Source organism: Rhizophagus irregularis, chromosome 8 (assembly GCF_026210795.1).
Source record: "Rhizophagus irregularis chromosome 8, complete sequence".
Lineage (NCBI taxonomy): Eukaryota > Fungi > Glomeromycota > Glomeromycetes > Glomerales > Glomeraceae > Rhizophagus > Rhizophagus irregularis.
The window spans coordinates 378,845-400,288 of NC_089436.1; the positions used below are offsets into that span (position 1 = coordinate 378,845).

At 26.7% G+C, this 21,444-nt stretch overlaps 3 protein-coding genes across 3 annotated transcripts; 2 read left to right on the plus strand and 1 right to left on the minus strand.

Annotated features, from left to right (window-relative positions):
* Window positions 1–3,539: 3,539 nt before the first annotated feature.
* On the plus strand, window positions 3,540–4,282 carry OCT59_027990 (uncharacterized protein; the record flags this gene model as incomplete). Its single annotated transcript, XM_066147007.1, has 7 exons — window positions 3,540–3,554; window positions 3,634–3,666; window positions 3,745–3,785; window positions 3,858–3,886; window positions 3,984–4,003; window positions 4,086–4,162; window positions 4,252–4,282. The coding sequence occupies 7 exons, from the start codon at window positions 3,540–3,542 to the stop codon at window positions 4,280–4,282; spliced, it is 246 nt and encodes an 81-aa protein (XP_065993764.1).
* A 5,034-nt stretch (window positions 4,283–9,316) lies between these two features.
* On the plus strand, window positions 9,317–11,168 carry OCT59_027991 (uncharacterized protein; the record flags this gene model as incomplete). Its single annotated transcript, XM_066147008.1, has 8 exons — window positions 9,317–9,724; window positions 9,787–9,910; window positions 10,241–10,585; window positions 10,654–10,683; window positions 10,750–10,797; window positions 10,874–10,918; window positions 10,990–11,052; window positions 11,125–11,168. 8 exons carry the CDS (start codon window positions 9,317–9,319, stop codon window positions 11,166–11,168), a joined length of 1,107 nt encoding a protein of 368 aa, XP_065993765.1.
* Window positions 11,169–14,104: 2,936 nt separating this feature from the next.
* Window positions 14,105–14,910, minus strand: OCT59_027992 (uncharacterized protein; the record flags this gene model as incomplete). Its single annotated transcript, XM_066147009.1, has 2 exons — window positions 14,105–14,808; window positions 14,883–14,910. The coding sequence occupies 2 exons, from the start codon at window positions 14,908–14,910 to the stop codon at window positions 14,105–14,107; spliced, it is 732 nt and encodes a 243-aa protein (XP_065993766.1).
* Window positions 14,911–21,444: the final 6,534 nt, after the last annotated feature.

The following is a 21,444-nucleotide window of genomic DNA, read 5'->3' on the forward strand; positions in this document are numbered from 1 at the left end:
ATTTCATGTCTAAATTTTATTACATGGCATCAGTGGTTATTTAGATAAATTTTTATTTTATTAAAAATAAAGATATATATTTGTTATTAAAAAAAAAAAACTTCAATAACTAATCAAATGATATTTTTTTTAAAAAAAAATTATGTTAATCCACTACGATGATAAAAAATAGAGAAATCATTCTTTTTTCTCTTAAATTTTAAATAGAGGATTCCAGAAAAGTAAGTTAATGTATTTCATTTAATATATAATAAATATATAAAATATATAGCTATTAAGATAATTTTTTTAAACATATAAATTTTATAAACTTAAAACAAGTATAAAATACAGTATAAGGTTAAATTTGATAATAAACAAAATTTTGCTTTTACATTATTTTAATATTCTATTAACTATGTTAAACAAAGAATTTAATTGCAATCTTTGGAATTGATATTGAGTTTGGTAACTTTTATTGATTCTAATGTATATAAAAAGCCGGAAATAAATATTGTATTAAAAATACGATTTAATAAAACAAATTAAATTCATATAATTTACCTGAATATTCTATTTCAAATAAATCATCAATTACTACCAGCATTTTTTGGTTCTGGAAGATTTTTAAAATCTAAAATTCTACTTGTATAAATTGCTTGAGGATGTGTCATATATGTGAGTGTACTTGTAGAAGATAATGGTGATTGAGCTGTTGGTGATGAGGATGACTTTTTATTAATTTCATCTGCTTCTTTAATTTGCTCTTTGATCACAGAATAAGAATTTGAATAACTCTTAATATATAAATCACCAAATAACTTTTGTAATTCATCTGCATTAGGTCGTTTTAAAGGGTCTGCATCCCAACATTGATTAATAATGTCAAAAATGAATTGAGGTAATTTATAATTAGACTTTGGCCTCAACCCATTACAAATTTTCATTGCTAAGAAATCATCATGAGCTATATCATGATAAGGAGGGAAACCTGTACAAGTTTCATATGCAATAATTCCAAATCCATAAATATCACTTTTTTGAGTATATTCTTTTTCTCTTAAAACTTCTGGAGCTACATAAGGTAATACACCATATATTTTTTTATTATTATTTTGAGAGGATTTGACATTTGCTGGTTGACATAATCCCAAGTTAGTAATAAAAGCATTTTTATTAAAATCGCTTAATATATTTCCACAATGAAAATCTTGATGAATTAATCCTTTTTTATGAATATCATTAAGACCAATTGCAATACAATATAAACTACACAACTTTTGATTCCAATCCAGTGAAATAAAGTTGTTATTTAAATGTTGTCTTAAGCTACCATTTTTTAATTCCATCACCATTATAAAATTATTTGTTTTTGGATCTTTGGCAATACCAAAACAACGAACTACATTACTAGTATAATATACTAAAATATTTGATTCAACCTTAAAAGAAAATTATAGTTAGTTTAACATTTATAAAGGCTAATAATACTAAAATCAGTAAAAAAATATCTTACTTCTTTTAAAAAATCAGCTGTAATATCTTGGGAATTATGTAAGCACTTTAAAGCGACTTTTGTTTCACCTTTCCTTTCGAATTGAAAATTATTTATTGTCCAAGGACCATCTTTCCAAACTGCTTTAAAAGTAGTTCCAAATCCCCCTTTTGCTAAATATTCAACATCTTCAAATTTATCATATTCAATCCATTCTATGATTTTATAATACCATTCAGCCTTTAATTGTGCTTTTTGAATAAATTCATCAACGTCATGATTTCCACTTGTCCAATTTTTGAAATTTTGTTTAAAATATTGTGATTTACATGGCTGACAATAACAAAAACAAGTATTAAACTGTTTACATTCTTTACATAAACCATTTTTTTTATAACATTCTTTTAATTCTTTGTCTGTTATTAGTTTATCAATTAACAATCTTTGTTCTTTAGTTAAATTCCAAATGTTAAAATCTTTTATTTGCTCAAACACATCATCACTTAGTTTAATTTCATCCATTTTAATAAATAATTTCTTAAACAAAAAATGTTATTAATCCGTATGTAAAAATTACTAAAATAATAAAGGAAAAGAAAAAAAAATGAAAAAAAAGTGGTGAAACGTTATTTTATGTTGAATGATTTCAAGATCGGCAACAAAATTGTGAAACAAGACTAGTTAAAATACACAAAGGAACACAATAATCTGATCGGCAATTAAATTTATCCAATTTTGGCAAATAAGGGTTTTTATTTAAATTTTCTATAATAGGTAAGATCAAATGACGAAATCTATGGAAAGCCGTCCTTGACAAAAGGTTGATGTCCAAACATCATGAAATATAATATTTAGACATCATGATGGTATGTCTAGACATCATGTTTGATATATGTAGGATGATGTTTGTACATCATTCAACATGATGTGAAAGACATCAACCGACATGATGTCTAGACATCATGCTGATCAAATTACCAAATATAGTATATTTATGAGTTACACAAAATAAAATTTACTATATTTGGTAACATGATGTCTAAGACATCATGTCGGTTGATGCTTGAGCATCATGTTGAATGATGTACAAACATCATCCTACATATATCAAACATGATGTCTAGACATTATCCAACATGATGTCTGGATATCAACCTTTTGTCAAGGACGGCTTTCCATAGAAATCTATATCTATAAAAAAAAGCATTGTGCGACCGTAACGTTCTGCATAAAAAGGTGGATTTTAAATTGGATCGTCCAGCATCATTTATCTGCGTCCTGTGCTACAGATTTTTATATAGGATTCGAAGTGGCGCATTAATTAGCTTAATTGGGTAGCCCTAATCCCAATATAATTTTGAATTAGAACAAATTTATAGCAACTAATCCGATTAGTAATTGTGATGTAAAAAACATAATATAAAAAATTACAAAAATAATTTAACCCGTGACAATGAAATTCTTGTCATTTTAGAAGTCGTCATTGTTTTTTTTTAAAAAAAAAGTTTTTTGAATTTTCCCATACGACGAATTTTTTTTTTTTTTTAAAAAAAAATATTTTTCGGTTTTTTTGAATTTTCCCACATGACGAAAAAAAAAATCCTTTTCTTTTAATAAAATAAACCTTTTCTTTTAAAAAAATTTTACATTTAATTTTTAATTTCTAATGCCTGTAAAACTCTCAAAGTTATAGGAACCGGCTGGATGTGTGTGTCGCAGGCTCCACCCACCGGGATTTTACCAGGGGGAATCAAAAATTTCTAATAACAGAAATTACAGGTATTTAATAACTGCAAAAAAAACCAAAAAAAAAAATCCTTCTTTTTTTAGATTTCAGCAGTTTTCTTGGTTTGTCTTCAGACACATGGAAATTTGGTATTAAGGAAGGATTTAATACATTTCTTTTAATCAAACATTTCTAATGGTTTAATTTTTCATTTTTTTTGGATGACTGAATAAGGTATAATTTACACGAACAGAGTTGTGGTGAGTATTTTTTCTTTTAAAAATTTTTTTAATAATATCACATTTCTTCATTTTTTATACAGTTTATTCATGATTCTGGATGCATGAAATTTTAGTAGGTTCTTTTAAAATGCTTCTTTTAACGTAATGTTAGTTAACAAAATGTTACTAATGTTTATTTTTGCATTCTGTAGGTGGCTTTTTCAGTCTTTCTGGACATGGAATTCGTAAGTGTATTTCATTAATTTTTTTATTTATTAATGAAACGAAATGCTAACTAATGTTTCATGTTTTATATTTTGTAGGTTAGACAGTTTTGTGACACCTTGGATGGATGCAAATTTTGGTAAATGAAATTTATCTAACATTATTTCTTTAATGAAACATTATTGATGTTTCATTCTTTTCTTTTTTTTAGTATAGATGGTCAATTTTTGAGAACTTTGGGTAAGTTCTGAAAAATGAATTTTTAACTTTAAAAAAACATCACTAATTTAGCTTTTTTTTTGTAGGGAACAACCCTTTTCTCTTTTTTAGGTTTTAGCAGTACCTTTTAGGGTGAAGGTTAGTTCAATTATATTTTTGATTTTTTTTAAAAAATTCTTTTCATATTTACTAATCATTTTTTTCTTTTCTTCTTTTAAAGTTTTTTACTAGACACCAGAATTTTGGATTTATGATTTATACTTTATTAGCAGATGCATGTCATCTAAATTGTGATAGGTTGTTCATTAAATATTTATCACAATATTAATAAAGTTTAAAATTAAAAAAAAAAAGATTTATGATTTTTATTTATTTCTTTACATTAGTGATAATAGAAGTGAAGAACAGTTAATGTAAAAATACATTCAATTAATAAAATAATTAAAATAATACTGTGATAATAATATGTGTTGTTATACAGTACATGTCAATTTACTACACTTTTGATCAACATTAGTATTTTGATCAATTTGATGTGTTGTATGGTTAACGTGATCAGCAAATGATGCTGAATAATGCTATAACTATTATAACTATTCTAATAAAAAATGTTATTACTTTATTATTCCCTATTTACCACAAACTTTCAAATTAATATCAATAACCATTCTATACTTTATAACTGATTTTCATAATCTTAATTAGCCAGGCCCGCGTGAAACGCGGGCATCCAGCTAGTAAATAAATAAAATAACATAAAATATAGTGAGTACAGTATTATGTAATTAAAAAGTTGTGTATTGCAATGAAATAAATTTTTTTTCACAAGTAAAACTAAAATTTATGATTAAATAACTTCTGTATTGAGAAAAAGGTAAAGAATGTATATATTCGTTATTTTGAATATGATAAATTTATTCAAATGGTTGAAATTGGTGGAGGAGCTTTTGATAAAGTGATTAAATCAAGTTTTGTTAGTACAGGATTAGTCGCACTGTCAAGTATGAGCTTTATGAGCGAGGGTAGGAATCAACTTTTTATGTTGTACACTAGGGTGAAATCAAGAATCAAGTTGGGCACATTAATTGATAATTTTTTTAGTAAATGTATACATTTTAAAAAAAATGACAGTGATACAAATCATCTAAAGAGGGGATTTCTTTAAAAGAAAGTTGCCTGGTAGACCATATAATAAAATTATATAACAATTTTTTTCGGTCCTATTTTATTGAATCAATCAGTGGTTTTATTATTCCTAAATAACGAAACATTGTTATGTAGTTCATTATCATTAATTCAGGATTTAAAAAGTTTCATATAGATTATATAGATTTTATAGATTTTATAGATTATATAGATTTTATAGATTTTATAGATTTTATAAATTTTATAAATTTTGCTTTATGTAAGAATTCTTTAACTATCCCAAATACCATTAATTAATTTCGTTTCTTTGATAAGCATGTGATATTAAAGGAATAATTTGAGACAAAGAGATTTAAATATTTTTTTACAAGAAAATTTACTATAGTATTGACCGTAATACTCGTAACTGAAAATTTTATATTTGAAATGCAATTACTAAGATCTTAATAATGTTTGAAGTTTGCTTAATCGAAAAAAAAAAAAATAATTAAAATCAAATTATTTATTATAAACTATTTTATTAGATTCACATATACAAATTTAAAGTAATTTGAATGATTTTATAATTTATATTGTATAAGCTAAGACATTATTGTCAATTTTTTTTTTTATTAGAAGGGGAGCGGTAAAACAACTTATTCAAACAAGTTTTAGATAGATCAGGTGATTTATTTACATGTTGATCCTTTTTTGGATATGAACGAGTAAAAAAAGGAGAGGAAGATCATAGTATTTCGATAACACGTGACTGTAATTACAATATCTCTAATTGTTGTGTTTTAAAAAATATAAAACTAAAAATTTTTGCATTATTGCTACAGGAATTTATTACGTTTTAAGCAGTAATCATATAGAATATTTATTATATTGTATTGTTAAAACATTGCAAGTGTTTTATATGATATAATATCTTAATTAAATTACAGCCATAAAAAAACATATAATACAATTACTTAATTATCAAGAATATGAAAAAAAATAAAAATTTAAAAAATAAAAAAAAACATTCTGTAAAATAAATAATCTAAATGGTATGATGGACAGGAACTGTTTAAACTTCCCAAATCTCAAATCGAGATCATTTGACATATTCGACATAAAAAGTAGTTCGGAAAGTTGAATTAGGGAAGAGATTGGTTAATATGATTGTAAAAATGTTTTCTTTTTGGCATAATTATAAATTTTATTTCTTTTAAAAAATTCTCTGAATATTTTAAAAAACTACAGTATCTTATTAATGAAATCAGTTTAATCAATATAATCGTTCTTTCGCAAAAAAATCTTTGATTCATTGATATCAATTACATCATTAATTATACCTTTAATAAAGCCATTGAAGCGCAAATGTCAAGAAATCTTTTAGAATATCTTACGAAAACTCTTATTATCCAATTATAAATTGATTACAGTATTGATTTTTAAATACGTTCCACAGCTGTAGGTTTGAACTTTGAATATTAACATATATAATAATGATTAACTTAAATAAATAAATAAATAATATAAAATAAGTAAGATAAAATAAGATAAAATAGTTTTACCACAAGAAAAAAAATAAGATTAAATAAATAAAACAAACAAAATAATAAAATTCAATAAAGTAAAATGAAATATTTTTTCTGTAAATATGAATAAGATAACGAGTTTTATTAAGCTTTATTAATTTGATCAAAATTTTTTGGCGAATATTCAGAGTGGTACGGATCAACTGATTCTTTCCCCAGAATTTTTACCACGTGATACACTCTTTGCGTTTCTCATTTTCATAAGTATTCTAGGAACTTTGGTATTTACAAGGTGTGAAATCATATTTGTCACTCAGTCCCGAGTACTGTATTCCTTTTATCACATTTTAACAAGCTACGGTCATAAAGTTTGTTCTAGACTTCTAAAAGGATTACATAAAATGTAAAGAACAATAGGATCATCGAATGCATATTTAAATAACAATTTTTTCAGGTAATGAAATTCTATAAAAGGAATTATAATTTTTGTAACAAATAAAAGATCAGGTTCCAAATGATAAATTATTCGGATTACTAATAATTTTTTTTTATAAATAAAGTTATAAAATTATTAAGAATTAGATATATCAGAGCTGGTTGTTGCATTAACATTGAATAAGTTTAACTTAGATGTTAGTGATATTATATTTTTTTATTAAAAGATAAGAATATAAAGAAAAATTCAGTGAGATTGGAATTTTTAGCTAAAATGAATAGCAAGAGTAAGTTTAGAGCTGCCGATTCAATGAATATATTTTACACAGTAGTAATCTTAATGTTGTTGAAGAATTTTTAAATGAATGGTTTCCTGCTGAATCTAGGATGGGATTCATTAAAGGAAATAATTATATCGTTCTTGAACTTATTGGTGGAATTCTGTGGGCTATATTTATATCAATTAGTTTTGTTTTAAAAAGAATTATTCCTTCTTTTATTCAAAAACTAAAAAATGAATAATTTATAAAATCTTAAAATGCTAAAGTTTTTTTGTACACATATCAGTACACATATTTATGTTTTTTTTTTTTCATAGAAAAATTTGTTATTTCTTTATTTTTAATAAATTTGATTATTAAATAAAAACGTTAAATATTTATAAAATTAACCCACTTAAATCTGAATTTTGATATATTATCTTGATTATCGTCATTTTCGAAATAGTAATTTAACTTTAGTACGTATCACATGACGATCTATTTAATTGATCAACGAAGTACACCAAAATTTTTGGGACTCACTCAATTAGCCAATATGTAATAAATACAACAGCAACGCGGGAATTAACTTTTAATATACAATTTAATATTTATGATAAATTTAATGACGCAGCGATACATTTTTTTTAGAGAGATTTTTTATTATAACGCTTCGGACACTCCAACAGTTCCCGTTCCTAAAGTATTTGTCTGTAATGCAATGACTGAAAATTCGTGGTGGTAAATACGTTTCACGAAATTACTTGCAGCCTGCTTTCAGAAGCGTATGTCTGTGACAGTCTGTCCTATCTATCCCCCTACCTATTTTGCGTTGAAATTTTATTTTAATCATGATATTTTAGTAAAATTTTAAACGTTTTATTATTAATTTATTATTAGTTTTTTTTAACATAATTTTTTTTATCTTGTAACTGGTTAATAAAAGGGATGTTATATAATGGAATTCTGTTTGATGCTGCGCTTGAAAAGATTTTAATCACAAAAATAAATAAATGGAGATTTTTCCTAAAATAAAAAAAAAATAAATATTGATAATCACTTGATAAAATAATTTTGAACAGGCGGCCGGTTAAAAATTTGATTATTTTAGCTTAGAGGTTTTGATTTGCCGCTTGTGCAACTCAAGTCTCGAGTCAACTCAAGTTTGTGACACGACTTGAATCCAAGATCTATTTTGGCTATTTTAATAAATTTGAAATTGGAAATCTATCCCTTGAAGTAATACCTTATAAAATATTACTTAAAACAAAAATAAATATACTTTTAATTTTTGATCTATGAAATGGTTTTTCTCGAAAAAACTTTTAATAGAATAGATGATAATCAATAAATTACAAATATATGTGAAAATATTTTTAAATCTATAATTTTTTTTATATATTAAACTTAGAAATAATTAAATTTTATATTTGTAGCTGTAGAAATAGGGGAAAAAAATCAAGTAAAGAAAGAAAATTTTTAATAGATTATTATAAAATTTGTTTATTAATATTATGTGGTCTTTTTTATGAAATTTATCTTACACTTTTTTTAGATCTTGGACGCTATTTAACTAAAATTTAATATAAGAACTTACGCTTAGGTGAAAAATATAATTAAATTTTAAATTATTTGAATCCTTTATCAACTTGTTTCATTTCTGCTTTTATACATTCATGATAATTTTTTTAAAAAATAATAAAATTTTATATAAAAAAATAATCAATATCGATTTTTTCAACCAATATTTTGAATTTAATGAATTATTATTACGAGGGTTGTTACACAAACAGCAAATACTTGCTTTTAATGGAAAAAAATGGAGTTACGATATTATAGTAACTTGTATCACGCGACAATTTACAATTAAGTTGATCACTGCATTTATAGAATTCTTTTATTCTTTCATGGAATTCTAGTCGGAGTTCATTCAAAATCTTTCCATAATGAACTTCTAGATTAATTGTTTACTATAATTCTTTAGGATTTAAACTCCTTACTTTAAATATATATACTAGAAGGTTTTCTTGAACGCTACAAATAAATTATATATCTTTGAAATAACGAAACAATTAATATAAATATCGTTTATGATGTCAGACAATATGTCCTTAAGTTGGCTAGATATAGTTGGTAAAAGAGGGATAATATGTAAAGAATGTAATATAAGAAACATTATTGACGAAAATCATGAAACTTGTAAACTATGTTATGAAATATCCAAACTTAATTTAAGTGGGAACAAAGTCATTGATGACATTATCAGAAATACACGAGTTAATTTTGTTAAAAGTTCAATTTGTAGGATATTAGAGTTTGTTCCCTATGATCAATTCAAAAATATAGAATTTATTGCCGAAGGAGGATTTAGTAAAATTTATAAAGCTATTTGGGTTGATGGTCCAATTGATACGCTTAACTCTACTGATAACATTGTTCGTGAGAAGAATTATACAGTTGTTCTCAAAAAACTTAATAATTCTAAAAACATTACATCCAAGGAACTGAACGAGGTACAGCGCATTCAATTTTTAATTTTTGATGACGATAAATTAATATTTTTTTCATTTTATAGTTTAAGGTATATTATCAGATTTTTTCAAGTAATTATACAACTTATGGCATTAGTGAATGTTTTGGGATTACTCAAGATCCTATTACTAAAGATATGATGATTATTATGCCATATTATAGTTCAGGTGATTTGATACATTATTTAAGTAATAACTTTTATAAAACTAATTGGCGGATAAAACTGTGTGAATTATTTTTTGTAATAAATGGACTTCAAGAAATACACAAAGCAAAAATTATCCACAGGGATTTACATAGTGGAAATATCTTTTTTGGGGGAAATTTTGCGTACATGGGTGATCTGGGAATAAGCAGATCTGCAACTGAATCAAATAATGATAATGAGAAATATGGTATTATACCTTACATGGCACCAGAGATTTTTCAAGGACAAAAATATAGTGAAGCTTCAGATATATATAGTTTTGGAATGATTATGTGGGAATTTATGACAGGTAGAAGACCTTTTTGGGATGAAATTCATGATATAGAACTTATAATCAAAATATGTGATGGTTTACGACCACCAATTGTTACAAATGCACCTGAAGGATATATTGAATTAATGAAGGAATGCTGGCATTCTGATCCAGCAAAAAGACCAACAACTATAGATGTGTATTTGAAAATTAATAAAGTGTATTATAATGAACGTGATATAAATCAAACTAAAATTATTAAATCATCAGATATTGGACCTGTAACAATAACTAGTCCAGGTGCCATTTATAAGAGTAGACCATTAAGTCGCATGATTAAATCTGCGATGTCTTTAAGGAGTTCAAGGAGTCAATCTATCGGTAACAAATTTTATTAATTACAACGCATTTTTATTGCAAGAACAATTTTAACAATTTTTTATTTTTAGATCCATTTTATTATTATCAGAAAAATACTGGTAATTATTCATTTTTTGTTTAACGGTTTTTTTATGTTCTTACTTATAATTAATATTATTTTAAAGATAAAAGAAAGTTTGAAGATGATTCGGTTGAAGACAATAATGACAATGGTACGGTAATTAATTTAATAAATTATTATTTTTCATTATACTATCTACTATTTAATTCACTTTCATAATTATTTAGAACAAAGTATTAAAAGAAGAAAATTTCTTGAATTTGAAAATAGTGGTAAATAAATTAGATTTTAACAATCAACATATTTAGTTTCATAATTTAATTGATTTTTATGATTTTAACAGATTACTTTACAAAAGAAATTGAATTAGATATTAATATGAGCTCTAATCAATCTCGTGATAAAGGTAAGCAAATATACATTTATAAGTATAAATCAACATTATAAAATTTTTATCTAATTTTGTTTTCAATATAAGGATACGTCTCCAAAGAAATTGATCTTGATATCAATGTTCTTTAAATTATAATGTTTAAACCCAATTTTTTTTACTTATTATGCAGTACTATAAATGGCTGGATTATGTAATATTACAAATTTGTAGTTAGAGTATATTAAATAAATGAATTATATAGTTTGGAATTTCTGGAATATGAAACTGAAAATTATATTTTGTATCGTCTAACTAAAAAGCTTTAATTGCGAAAAGTTTATCGATTAAAAATGGTATTTTATTGTCTACATAAAAAACTGTAATTTGATTAATTAGTAACTACGTAAAAGTTATTGTCGCTTTATAAAAAAAAAGTCTAATTTTCTTTTCTTTTGACACGCGTTCGAGTTAACCAAAAATCAGAAAGTGAAACAAATGATATGACAGTTATATATATGACGATAATGTATTTTCATCCCATGATGGGAAAATTTGGTATGAAATGTTTCAATAAGGGTACTTAAAATGTAATCCTATTTGAATCAACTTGTATGGATTTTGACAGCAGGAATACTGTATTAGTCCATATGCCATTGGAGCATATGAATCCAATTCGGCGACGCTATCATGTTTCTTCTGTGTTTGTGATTTGTAAAATCTTCATTTCATGGAATCTAATTTTTATCAGCCTTATGAAGTTATTACTCTCAACCGTTTATCGAACATTCATTTTCGTATGCAGTAATCGTGGATTCATTCCTTTTGGTGATTTTTTTTTTAAAAATTTATTTGTTATACAGAATTTTGTAAACAAACATGTTACGTATATAAAAATTATAAAATCGGATTTTTTAATAAAGTGTTTCATGATAATTCCTATTTCCTAAGCGCATGATTATAAATTCAAGAATATTCCAATACATACCATAAAATTTTTTTTTTTAACGAAGTCATTTATTAGGATTAAGAAAATTACAAAAAAGGAAATGATCTACATTATATAATAGGGGGTCTTCAGAAAAAACGTGATTGAGATTGAGATTTCATATAGAATTTTCAATCTTAATATGTTAGTAAGATTGAAATTCTATACTAAATTTCAATCTCAATCTCAATCACGTTTTTTGTGAAGACCCCCATAATATTAAATAAAGAACACGATTCAAACTGTTTACTTTTTACTTTAATAAATTGACTTACAATCTTAGCACAAAAAAAAAAAAAAATTATGCTTTAAGTAAGTAAATTAAAAATATTATTTAAATTTTATAAAATATCTTTCTCTTTTTACTAACCGTATATGACATTATGACAACCATGATAATAATATTTTTAATAGAAGCACATAGTTTATGTGTGAAATTAGGATAAATTAATTATATTATATATATTTTTTTATATATGAGAAGGAGTGACTTTTCTCCAAAATCTTAATAATATAAGTATTTGAATACATATGGTAAAATCCTAAATACTGGATTTATTTAATTATTTAAAGCATTTAAGCTACAAATTTCTTAAATTTCAGAATTTTAAATAAGTAATCTTTTTGTTGACTTTAAGGATGTAAATAAATATGTACAAAATACATTTCATAATTTGTATATGATTTTGTTTAACAAGTTATTGGGTTGAACACTGTATTATAAATGATATTAATGTTACAATTTAAAAATTTATAATTGCACAATAACTTTTAATGGCATTGAAGTTTGCCCAAATTATATTCTTTTTCATTAAAAAAATAAATAAAAGCTTCATTTTTTTTTTGACTATCTATAAATATGTAGAATAAGTAGTATTAAAATGTTCGTTCTGGCTCACCCATAAACTGTCCCAGTAAAAAATCTCAGGAACTGCCAATTTTCCAAACTGGTCAAATTTTTGATAGGAAAAATGCTACACCCTATAAACCATCTAAAACTCCTCACCAGCCCTCAAGAAGCCTGCTAGCAAAGAATCCCTAGAAATCACCAAATCACCAAACTGCCCGATTTATCGATAGCAAAGGAAAATCTCAATTTTTCATGTACAGAAATCCCTCTATACCATACAGAAAAGCGAAAAAATTTTAAAATAATCTTGACGGCTAAAATTTCATTCATGGGATTTTCAGACCAATATTACAAGACCATTAACATCCGTAGGGATTCTATAAATTACTATAGAATTCTTAGAGATCCAGTATTTTATGGATTCCTTAAAAATTCCTTAATAAAATCTTAAGAATCTCTTAGGATTCTATAAATTATAGGATTTTTAAAGATTCCTAATAAAAAACTGTAAGGATTTTAAAGTTTCGTGTAAAATGATATACAAATCTGCGTCTACACCAAAAATTTACTGATGTTATCTGTGTAGATGAGAGTGTAGATACGATTGGAATAATTCATTACAGAAATCTGAATTTATAAAGAGTTTGTGAAAATCTTGTAGTCAAATAGTCAAATAATAGTGCGAACTCGCATTATATAGCATAGAAAGTGTTACATGCTGCTTTAAAATTTTTGATGACTAATAAAGTTTCCTTGTATGACATCAGAAAATAAAAAAATATACATCATGTATGGCAACATCGTTTTTTTAAAGATTTGTAATTTTTATGTTATAAATTGCATCATAAATTAGCGTAAAAAATTTTTTTTAAAGATAAATCATTTTATTAATAAATTTTGTGCATTCAATTACACGAAATGGGAAAAAGCTATAATATTTGAAACATTCTTAAATCTCGAACTGAAAATTTTCCAAGATGTTACGAGAAATTTTAGTTTTTTTATAACAATCTTCTAGATCACTAAATGGTCTTTCAGACATCAAAAGATTGGTACGTACTTTACTTATCCCTGTGATGTTATCTCAGAAAAATTAGCCTCATTTGCATTTAATTGATCACCGTGCACTAACAGGAAGGCTCTTTCATTTACATCAGAAGACCCACAAGTAACAAGTACAAAAACATCACCCTCATCAGTTGCTTTTTCATGCTCATCATCATATATTTTTTGGCTCACTTTTTCTGAATTCAGGAATTTATACTGATGGGACTCAATATAGAGTTTGTGAAGAAAATCGGGATATATGAATCTCCTGCTGAAGGTGCACCCGACCCATTGATGATGCAAGCAGATGCATCCTCAAGATGAAGTTTAATTTGATTGCCTCCTTTCATACAAGATACCGATTTATTGATAGAATAAGCGCTTGATTTGGTACTTTCTCTATGGATAACCTGCTCTAATGATAATGGTTTATTTATAATGGCCTCTTCACCAAAGTTATGTTTAGCACCAGCATAAATATCTTTTAGTTTTATCTGTTGATCCTTTCCAAATATTTTTGACTTGATAACACGAAAAGAGGCAACAAAATGTTCAAAATGCATCCAATATGGGCAACCAGGAGGAATATATGGGTCTTCTTTGTGTTGAAGTTCATTATAATACTTAAAATTCCAATGATGTAGGACATTATCATCTGATGCATTTGCCATTAACCACAACCAGATATAGGGACACGTTAAAGCTCCTATATCGCTCGATTCATCTTCTTTCACAAATTTGATCAGCCCTAGTTTTGAAAGTTCTTCCAGGAGAATATCGGTGCCAGGAATATGTTGTCTTGCTGCCAAAGAAGTGTGTGTCAGAATAGCCCGAAGGATAGGTGTTATATAACTAGTTATATAAATCCATTCAATATAGTAATTTTTAAGTTGATGATATACCTTTTCTGCAATTGAAAGAAAGTTGATATTTTCAAAATAAAATATTTACAGCAAATTCAAAGTGCCTCCAAAGCTCTACCATTCTCACTCATATCATCTATTAACATCCTGAAAAGAGGTAGTGTGTCCTTAAAGACATTTCCCGAAGAAAAACTCAGCATCAATGAGAATCAGAAATCATTTCATTAAATGGACGTAAGAAAGTGGCTGTGCAACACGCAATAATTCAAGGGTGATTATTGTTCATAACAACAGTATATTATTCCATAAAAAAGAATAAAATGCTAAATTTTATCCCTGCCATTATTATCATTGATTAGAGCATTTTGCATTCTATCAATAATAAGGATCACGGTCATATCCTTAAATGACATTCTTTTATATTTAGCACATTTTAAGAATTTCTGTAATTGTGAAGCTTGGCATAAGATCACGAACTTCATTCCAGATAAGGTTGCTATCCTGACACATCCGTTTAGCAATCGCAACATTTACATTGGGTTCATATCTCATATTCATTTTTGTACCATTTTCCAAGGTGATTGAAATATAATTGCGTCTTTCAAACGAGGTCCCAAATCTAAATCATCTGCAAATTTTCGCGGAGTATTCTAGGAATCTCTGTTGCATTCAAGATTTTCCACATCCGGCATCAGACGACATAAAAAAATTGGTGTGGTTGTTTTATCACATAAATCACTTTTGTACGAAGTATGTAGAAAACGAACATTCTCTACTAGTATCATTTCAAACTCAGACGACTCTTGATAATTCCAATCAAGTCCACCAGTATTTAAAAGTCGTGTAGAAAGCCGGATTATATTAAAAATTACATCGTCGTAATCAATGAGCCTTGGCCTTTTTATTGGATAATCTAGAAATATAGAAACAAGACAACCACAAATTTCTTGTTCTTATTCTATTGGATTTGGGAGACACCTACCAGCAGCGGGCGCTTATGCAATGATGTGAATGTTCTCATCTACAAGTAGACTCAAAAAAATACTCTTAAACAAGAATATGGGTATCAACTTCACGCCTCCAAGCTTTTTTTTAATATATCATTAAGCTTGTCTTTATCATCATAAGTGATGTCAACCTTCCAAAGCGTCATAAAGTCAGGATCATTGATTCCTAATGTATCTTTTTTCTTATTCCAAATAAGGAACTTGGGGTCAGAAATCTTAAATCTTTAATATTGACATTAATAGCATTCTTATCAGCAATGTTAACCGCAAAAGTATCATCAAAAGAAGTGTTTTTTAGAGATAGAGAAGTATTGAGAAAGTTTGAGGATATATATGTATACTTGTAAAAACCTTTCTGAATCAGTGACTTGTAATAACAATATAGGTACTTCGGATTTATCAGACCTTACAAGATGCTTCAGATTTAGAAAAATGATTAATAGTATTCATCGTATTTATTAAAAAAAAGTGAATTACTGTTACGCAATTTTTCAGTCATACGGTTGACTGTATTTAACTAAGTGTAGGAAGGGATAATATCACACACTAAACTAGTTTCAAACTTCTTGCACATTAATCACAATACGCTTCTAGCTTCTGCGGGAGATAATATAACTGTTTTTTATAAAGTATTTTCTAGGACTATAGTAAGAGAATAATGGAAAGTTTCATTCCTGAAGAAAAATTATTTTTGGGAGAACTTTCTGCTTTAAGATTTCAGCAATTACATAATCAGTTCCATCCTTAGTTAGATCCTCTTTCAATCACATATTTCAATGAGAAGGCGGGATTTATACATAAAAATCACATGCATATTCTGTTTCAGAGCGTGATCACTTTTGCTAAAAGAAAAAAACAAAAAAATATAATCATTAAGTTGATTGCTAACACCAATGCTCAGTAATTATGTAGATTACCCAGATTACGCAAATTATAACATTTACGAAGTGAAATAAAACATATCATTTTTTTGCTGGCACTTTATTTTTTACTAGGAGTGTTGTCTGAAATCGAAATCCAATTGGATACACAATCACGACCATTATCAGCAATTGCATCTTCTTCGCATAGTTTTGCTTTTACAGATTTACATTCTTTGAGCAACTTCTCTAGATAAAAGCCAACATTTGCAATTTTTATAAGCAACCACCGCTCTGTATATGAAATAGGAATCTTGCATTTGAAGATCTCGTATATTCTATAGGTTTTAATCCTAACAATATCCGTAAGATAAATAGATATAAAATATTCTATTATATAAAAGTTAAATGAGTTCTATTAAACTAACTATTCTTGCCGTAAACACCTACTATATCTGTGAATACTAATAGACTTAAATTTTTTTGCAGTAATATATACTCGCATCATTTTTATCTCCTCTATTAATTGGCAAAAACAACAAGCCATCTATCAATGCTAGAAAGATGGTTTTGATACCATTCAAACCGTCTCGACGAGATGATTCCAACGAGCTATTGATCATCTTTCTACGATCACTGGATGGCGAGTTATTGCGCAAAACTGATACTACTAGCTGGTCTTTGGTCTACATCCGATCTTTGTGAGCTTCATTGATGATTTCACCGCTAAAAACAGGAATATCATTAATTTATATTGAAAACATGAAAGAAAAATATTACAAAACTTACTAGGAAGCTTTAGATACTAATTCTCCAAAGAACATCGAAAACAAGTCAAGAATTCGATAAAGGTTTAAATGGATCAACCAATATATATATGTTACGCTTCCTCATTTCATCGAAAAGTAACCTGTATAATAGATGTCCATTTGCTGTAAATAAAATGAAAGAAATGTTATCTACTGACATTCCATATACCTCAGTTTTGTTTCTAATTCTGATTATTCTTGTTCAACTTCATTGATCACTTCGTACTAAGCATATTTATGAAGCGTATTAGTGTAACTAAAGTAACATCGAAAATCATTCATGGTTTCGCCTTCTTCGTTGTCATCATCTTTTTTTTGGAAGAGTTGTAGTTGAATTGTTATGCTTCATGAACTCGAGTTGTTTCGTGTTTGCCGTTCTCTTCTCCTTGTTGGAGGCTTTTAATTGAGTATAAGAGTGCCGAAACTAAATGTGGTTTTATATATAATGTGAATGTGGTCGAGTACTAACACAAAGAGGAGATCAACATACCATTGCTAATTTCTCTTTTCTCTTCATTTTTCGTCTTATTCGTTCCATCTTAACTCTTTTATGCTCATAGTTATTTATGATTTCATTGATTTGAAATTATACTTTGCGTTCGCATTTGTATTGCATGTATTACGTAATTACCATGCCTCATAAAAACATATTTAAAAGGTACGAGTCCAATTTTTAATCATACATGGCTCTAAACCAGACTGCGCTACCATAATTACAAGCTTCAGAAGAGCTGGGTCTGTTGTCAACGGTTGTTATTTTGTTTCAAGCAAGAATGTTTTTCCGATATAGTTGCGCCTCCTAACAAATATTATTTGACTCAGGTAATTTGTTTTTTTTCGAATAAATATGTTATAATGAAACACTAATATTAATCCAAGTGATGTTCATTCGATTTAGTTAACCAAAGAGTGCTCCTGTCAGATATTGTCCGACTCCAGTGGTTTGCTTTGATTCGAATAAATATGTTGTAACGAAAATACTAACATTAATCTTATTTCAAGTATATGTTCGTTCGACAATTCGACCTACTGTAGTTGACCAAAGAGTGTCTGGTAATTTGTTTTTATTCGAATAAATATGTTGCAATGAAAATACAAACAATAGACGAGTTTTAATTAGATACTCATTTTAGTTGACCAAAGGGCGGCCTCCTGACAGATATTACCTGGTTCAGGAGTAGCCCAAGCGATAGTGAAGGACGACTCCTGATGGGTATTACCTGAGTCCAGATTGTGGAATATTATCCTAGTTCTCACTATTTGCGAAATGGTCAATTAAGCGAATCTTATAACGAAAATATTGATAATAATCTTGTTTCAAGCAGGATGTTGAAGAATGTAGTAGATGAGCATAAAAATGCAAGCGAAAAAATTGTCAGACATTTTCATGCACGTTATGCAATGCAAGTTCACGACTAAACCATCACTATAGGATCGCGTAAAAAGAACCTTTCACCCACATTTTTCCTACGACTTGCTTTTTATTGAAGAGATTCAGAATGATTTCGGACTATCGTTGAAAATGCTTAACAGAAAGATACGAAAGCTGGCAGCCCTATGAAAAAAAATTTCTTTAAAATATACTTAAAATGTACTTAAATATTTTAAAATATATCTAAAATGTACTTAAAATTTTTAAATGTACTTATAATATACTTAAAATTGCAATTTTAAGTATATTTAAAGTATAAAATTTTATACTTAAATTACATTTAAAATATACTTAATTGCAATTTAAATATAATTTAAGTATAATTTAAGTGCAAAATTTTATACTTAAAATGTTAAGTATATTTTAGGTATATTTTAAAATATATAAGTATATTTTAAGTATATTTTAAAAAAATACATAAGTATATTTTAAGTACATTTTAAAGAATTTTTTTTTATAGGGCAGAAGTGTGATTAACATGTTTATTTCATTATTTTGGCTTATTTTATAATCCTATATCGAAAATTGTGTTTATCTGTTATTGGGCCTTTATGAAGTTATGGTATTTTGTGAAGGAGTTGAACTATGGTACTTTACAATAAAAAAATGTATTTTATATTTTTTATATTAGGTCTAAAAAGTTTTAACTTACAGTGGTATTCGCTTAATACAAATGTTAAAACAAAGAAAATTACATCATATTATAAAAGAAAAATTATATGTTTCTCACACCGGACAATTACAAAAATTTTTTATTAAATAAATAATTTAATTCTATTTAACATTCTGATAAATAAGGCGTTAACGCCTCCTTGATGCTTAATATTGATGATTTCTGTAATTTACATCAGTCCTACTTTATTTCACAAATTTTACGTATGGCAATATTACTTATTAATAATATTGTTACACCCAATCACAAACTCTAATATTCATAATCTTCATGGAAAAAATTTAATTTTACAAACATTGTGATATTGACGACCTTAAATTGATTAATTTTCTACTACAAAATTTAAAACTCTAATAATTAGTTATCGACGCTAAATATAATTAATTTAAAAAATAATTTATTATAATTAATTAATTATTTTTTTTTAAGTTTTGTGGAAGTTCAAAATTATCTCAAAATTTTTTAATACCTGTACCTACAGATTTTCCGGAACAACTATACATTAGACGATTTAGACGTGCTATTATAATCAAAGCTAAAATTAAGAGATTTATCATGAATTCCAAATATGGTTACACATCTCAACCCTTACATATCTCACCTAATACTCATGAAAACTGCTTTTTGGTATTTTGAAGTTTTACTTTACAAAGCTGTTTTTTAGGAAAAAGAAATTTAGCAGCGAAACCATGCCTTTGCTACTGAAATTAATTAGAAAACAAGTTATTACATGTTTTAGTAAATGCAAAGATTTGGCAAATTGCACTTTTTTTTAACTTATTAAATACGACATAGCGGCGGATTTATGAAATTTGGCAAAAAACCCTGCTGCGCCTTCGGGAATTAGAATTGACTTACTGAAGCATGTGATATCGATAATCGATTAAGCCTTTCCCAAAAAAAATGTTAAATAATGACACGCCTTTAACACTGAAAAAATTGATTAGACGCAAGATTTGGGGTACAAAAAATTTTTTTGGGGCTCATTTTTGACTGTTCACTAATAAATTTGGGGACTTAAATAAAATTTGGTGACTAAAATATTACATAACGGAGATATTTATAAATCCGCCGTCCACCGTGATGAAGTTTAATACATCACTTTATCAGAATAATCATTTTGAGCAATTTTCGATTATGGACAATAATGTGCTGATTCCAAAGAAAAAATTATGATAAAATTATGCTTACATTTTTATCAGACATTCAATATTGGAATAAATCAATCATCCTATTCTTTCAACACTTAAAACTCATCTCAATGTTTTGATGGAAAACTTTTACAATTTTATTAAAAGACAAATTAGTTAAGACATGATGGAATATTTATTGATCATCGACATTATGATAATGATTTTACCTAAATTTCTAGAATCAAAAGATTATTCTTGATTTAAAAGTTAATTGCGAAAAGTACTGCTATTTTTTATTACTATTTTTCAATAATCTTTTCAAAATCATGGAAAATTTGAAGGAAAATTTGACTGAAAATCCTTATTGGTATTTCTTGAGTATTTCAAAAGGATTTTTTAAAGAAGCCCTATCATTGGGATACCATTCATACGGATCACCTCAGCCTGACCATTTTGTGATGCTGATGCAATTATAATTTCTTTAATGCCGTAATGCCGGCTAAAATCACATCGCCTTAGACGATTCCAAACCAAGCAGAATTCTGGCCAAATTTAATAGAGGTAATATATGTCACGTGATTCGGAATGGAATAATATCAATATCGGGCCGTAGTCCGCCGTACGATAAAAATTGAATTGGTCAGCAGGAATAATTTTACGCATGTAAAAGTACTTAATAACTAATATTTTAAGTTAATTTATTTACAGAAAAAAAATATACAAAATATTATACAAAATACAAAATGAAAAAAAATGTTTTTTTTTA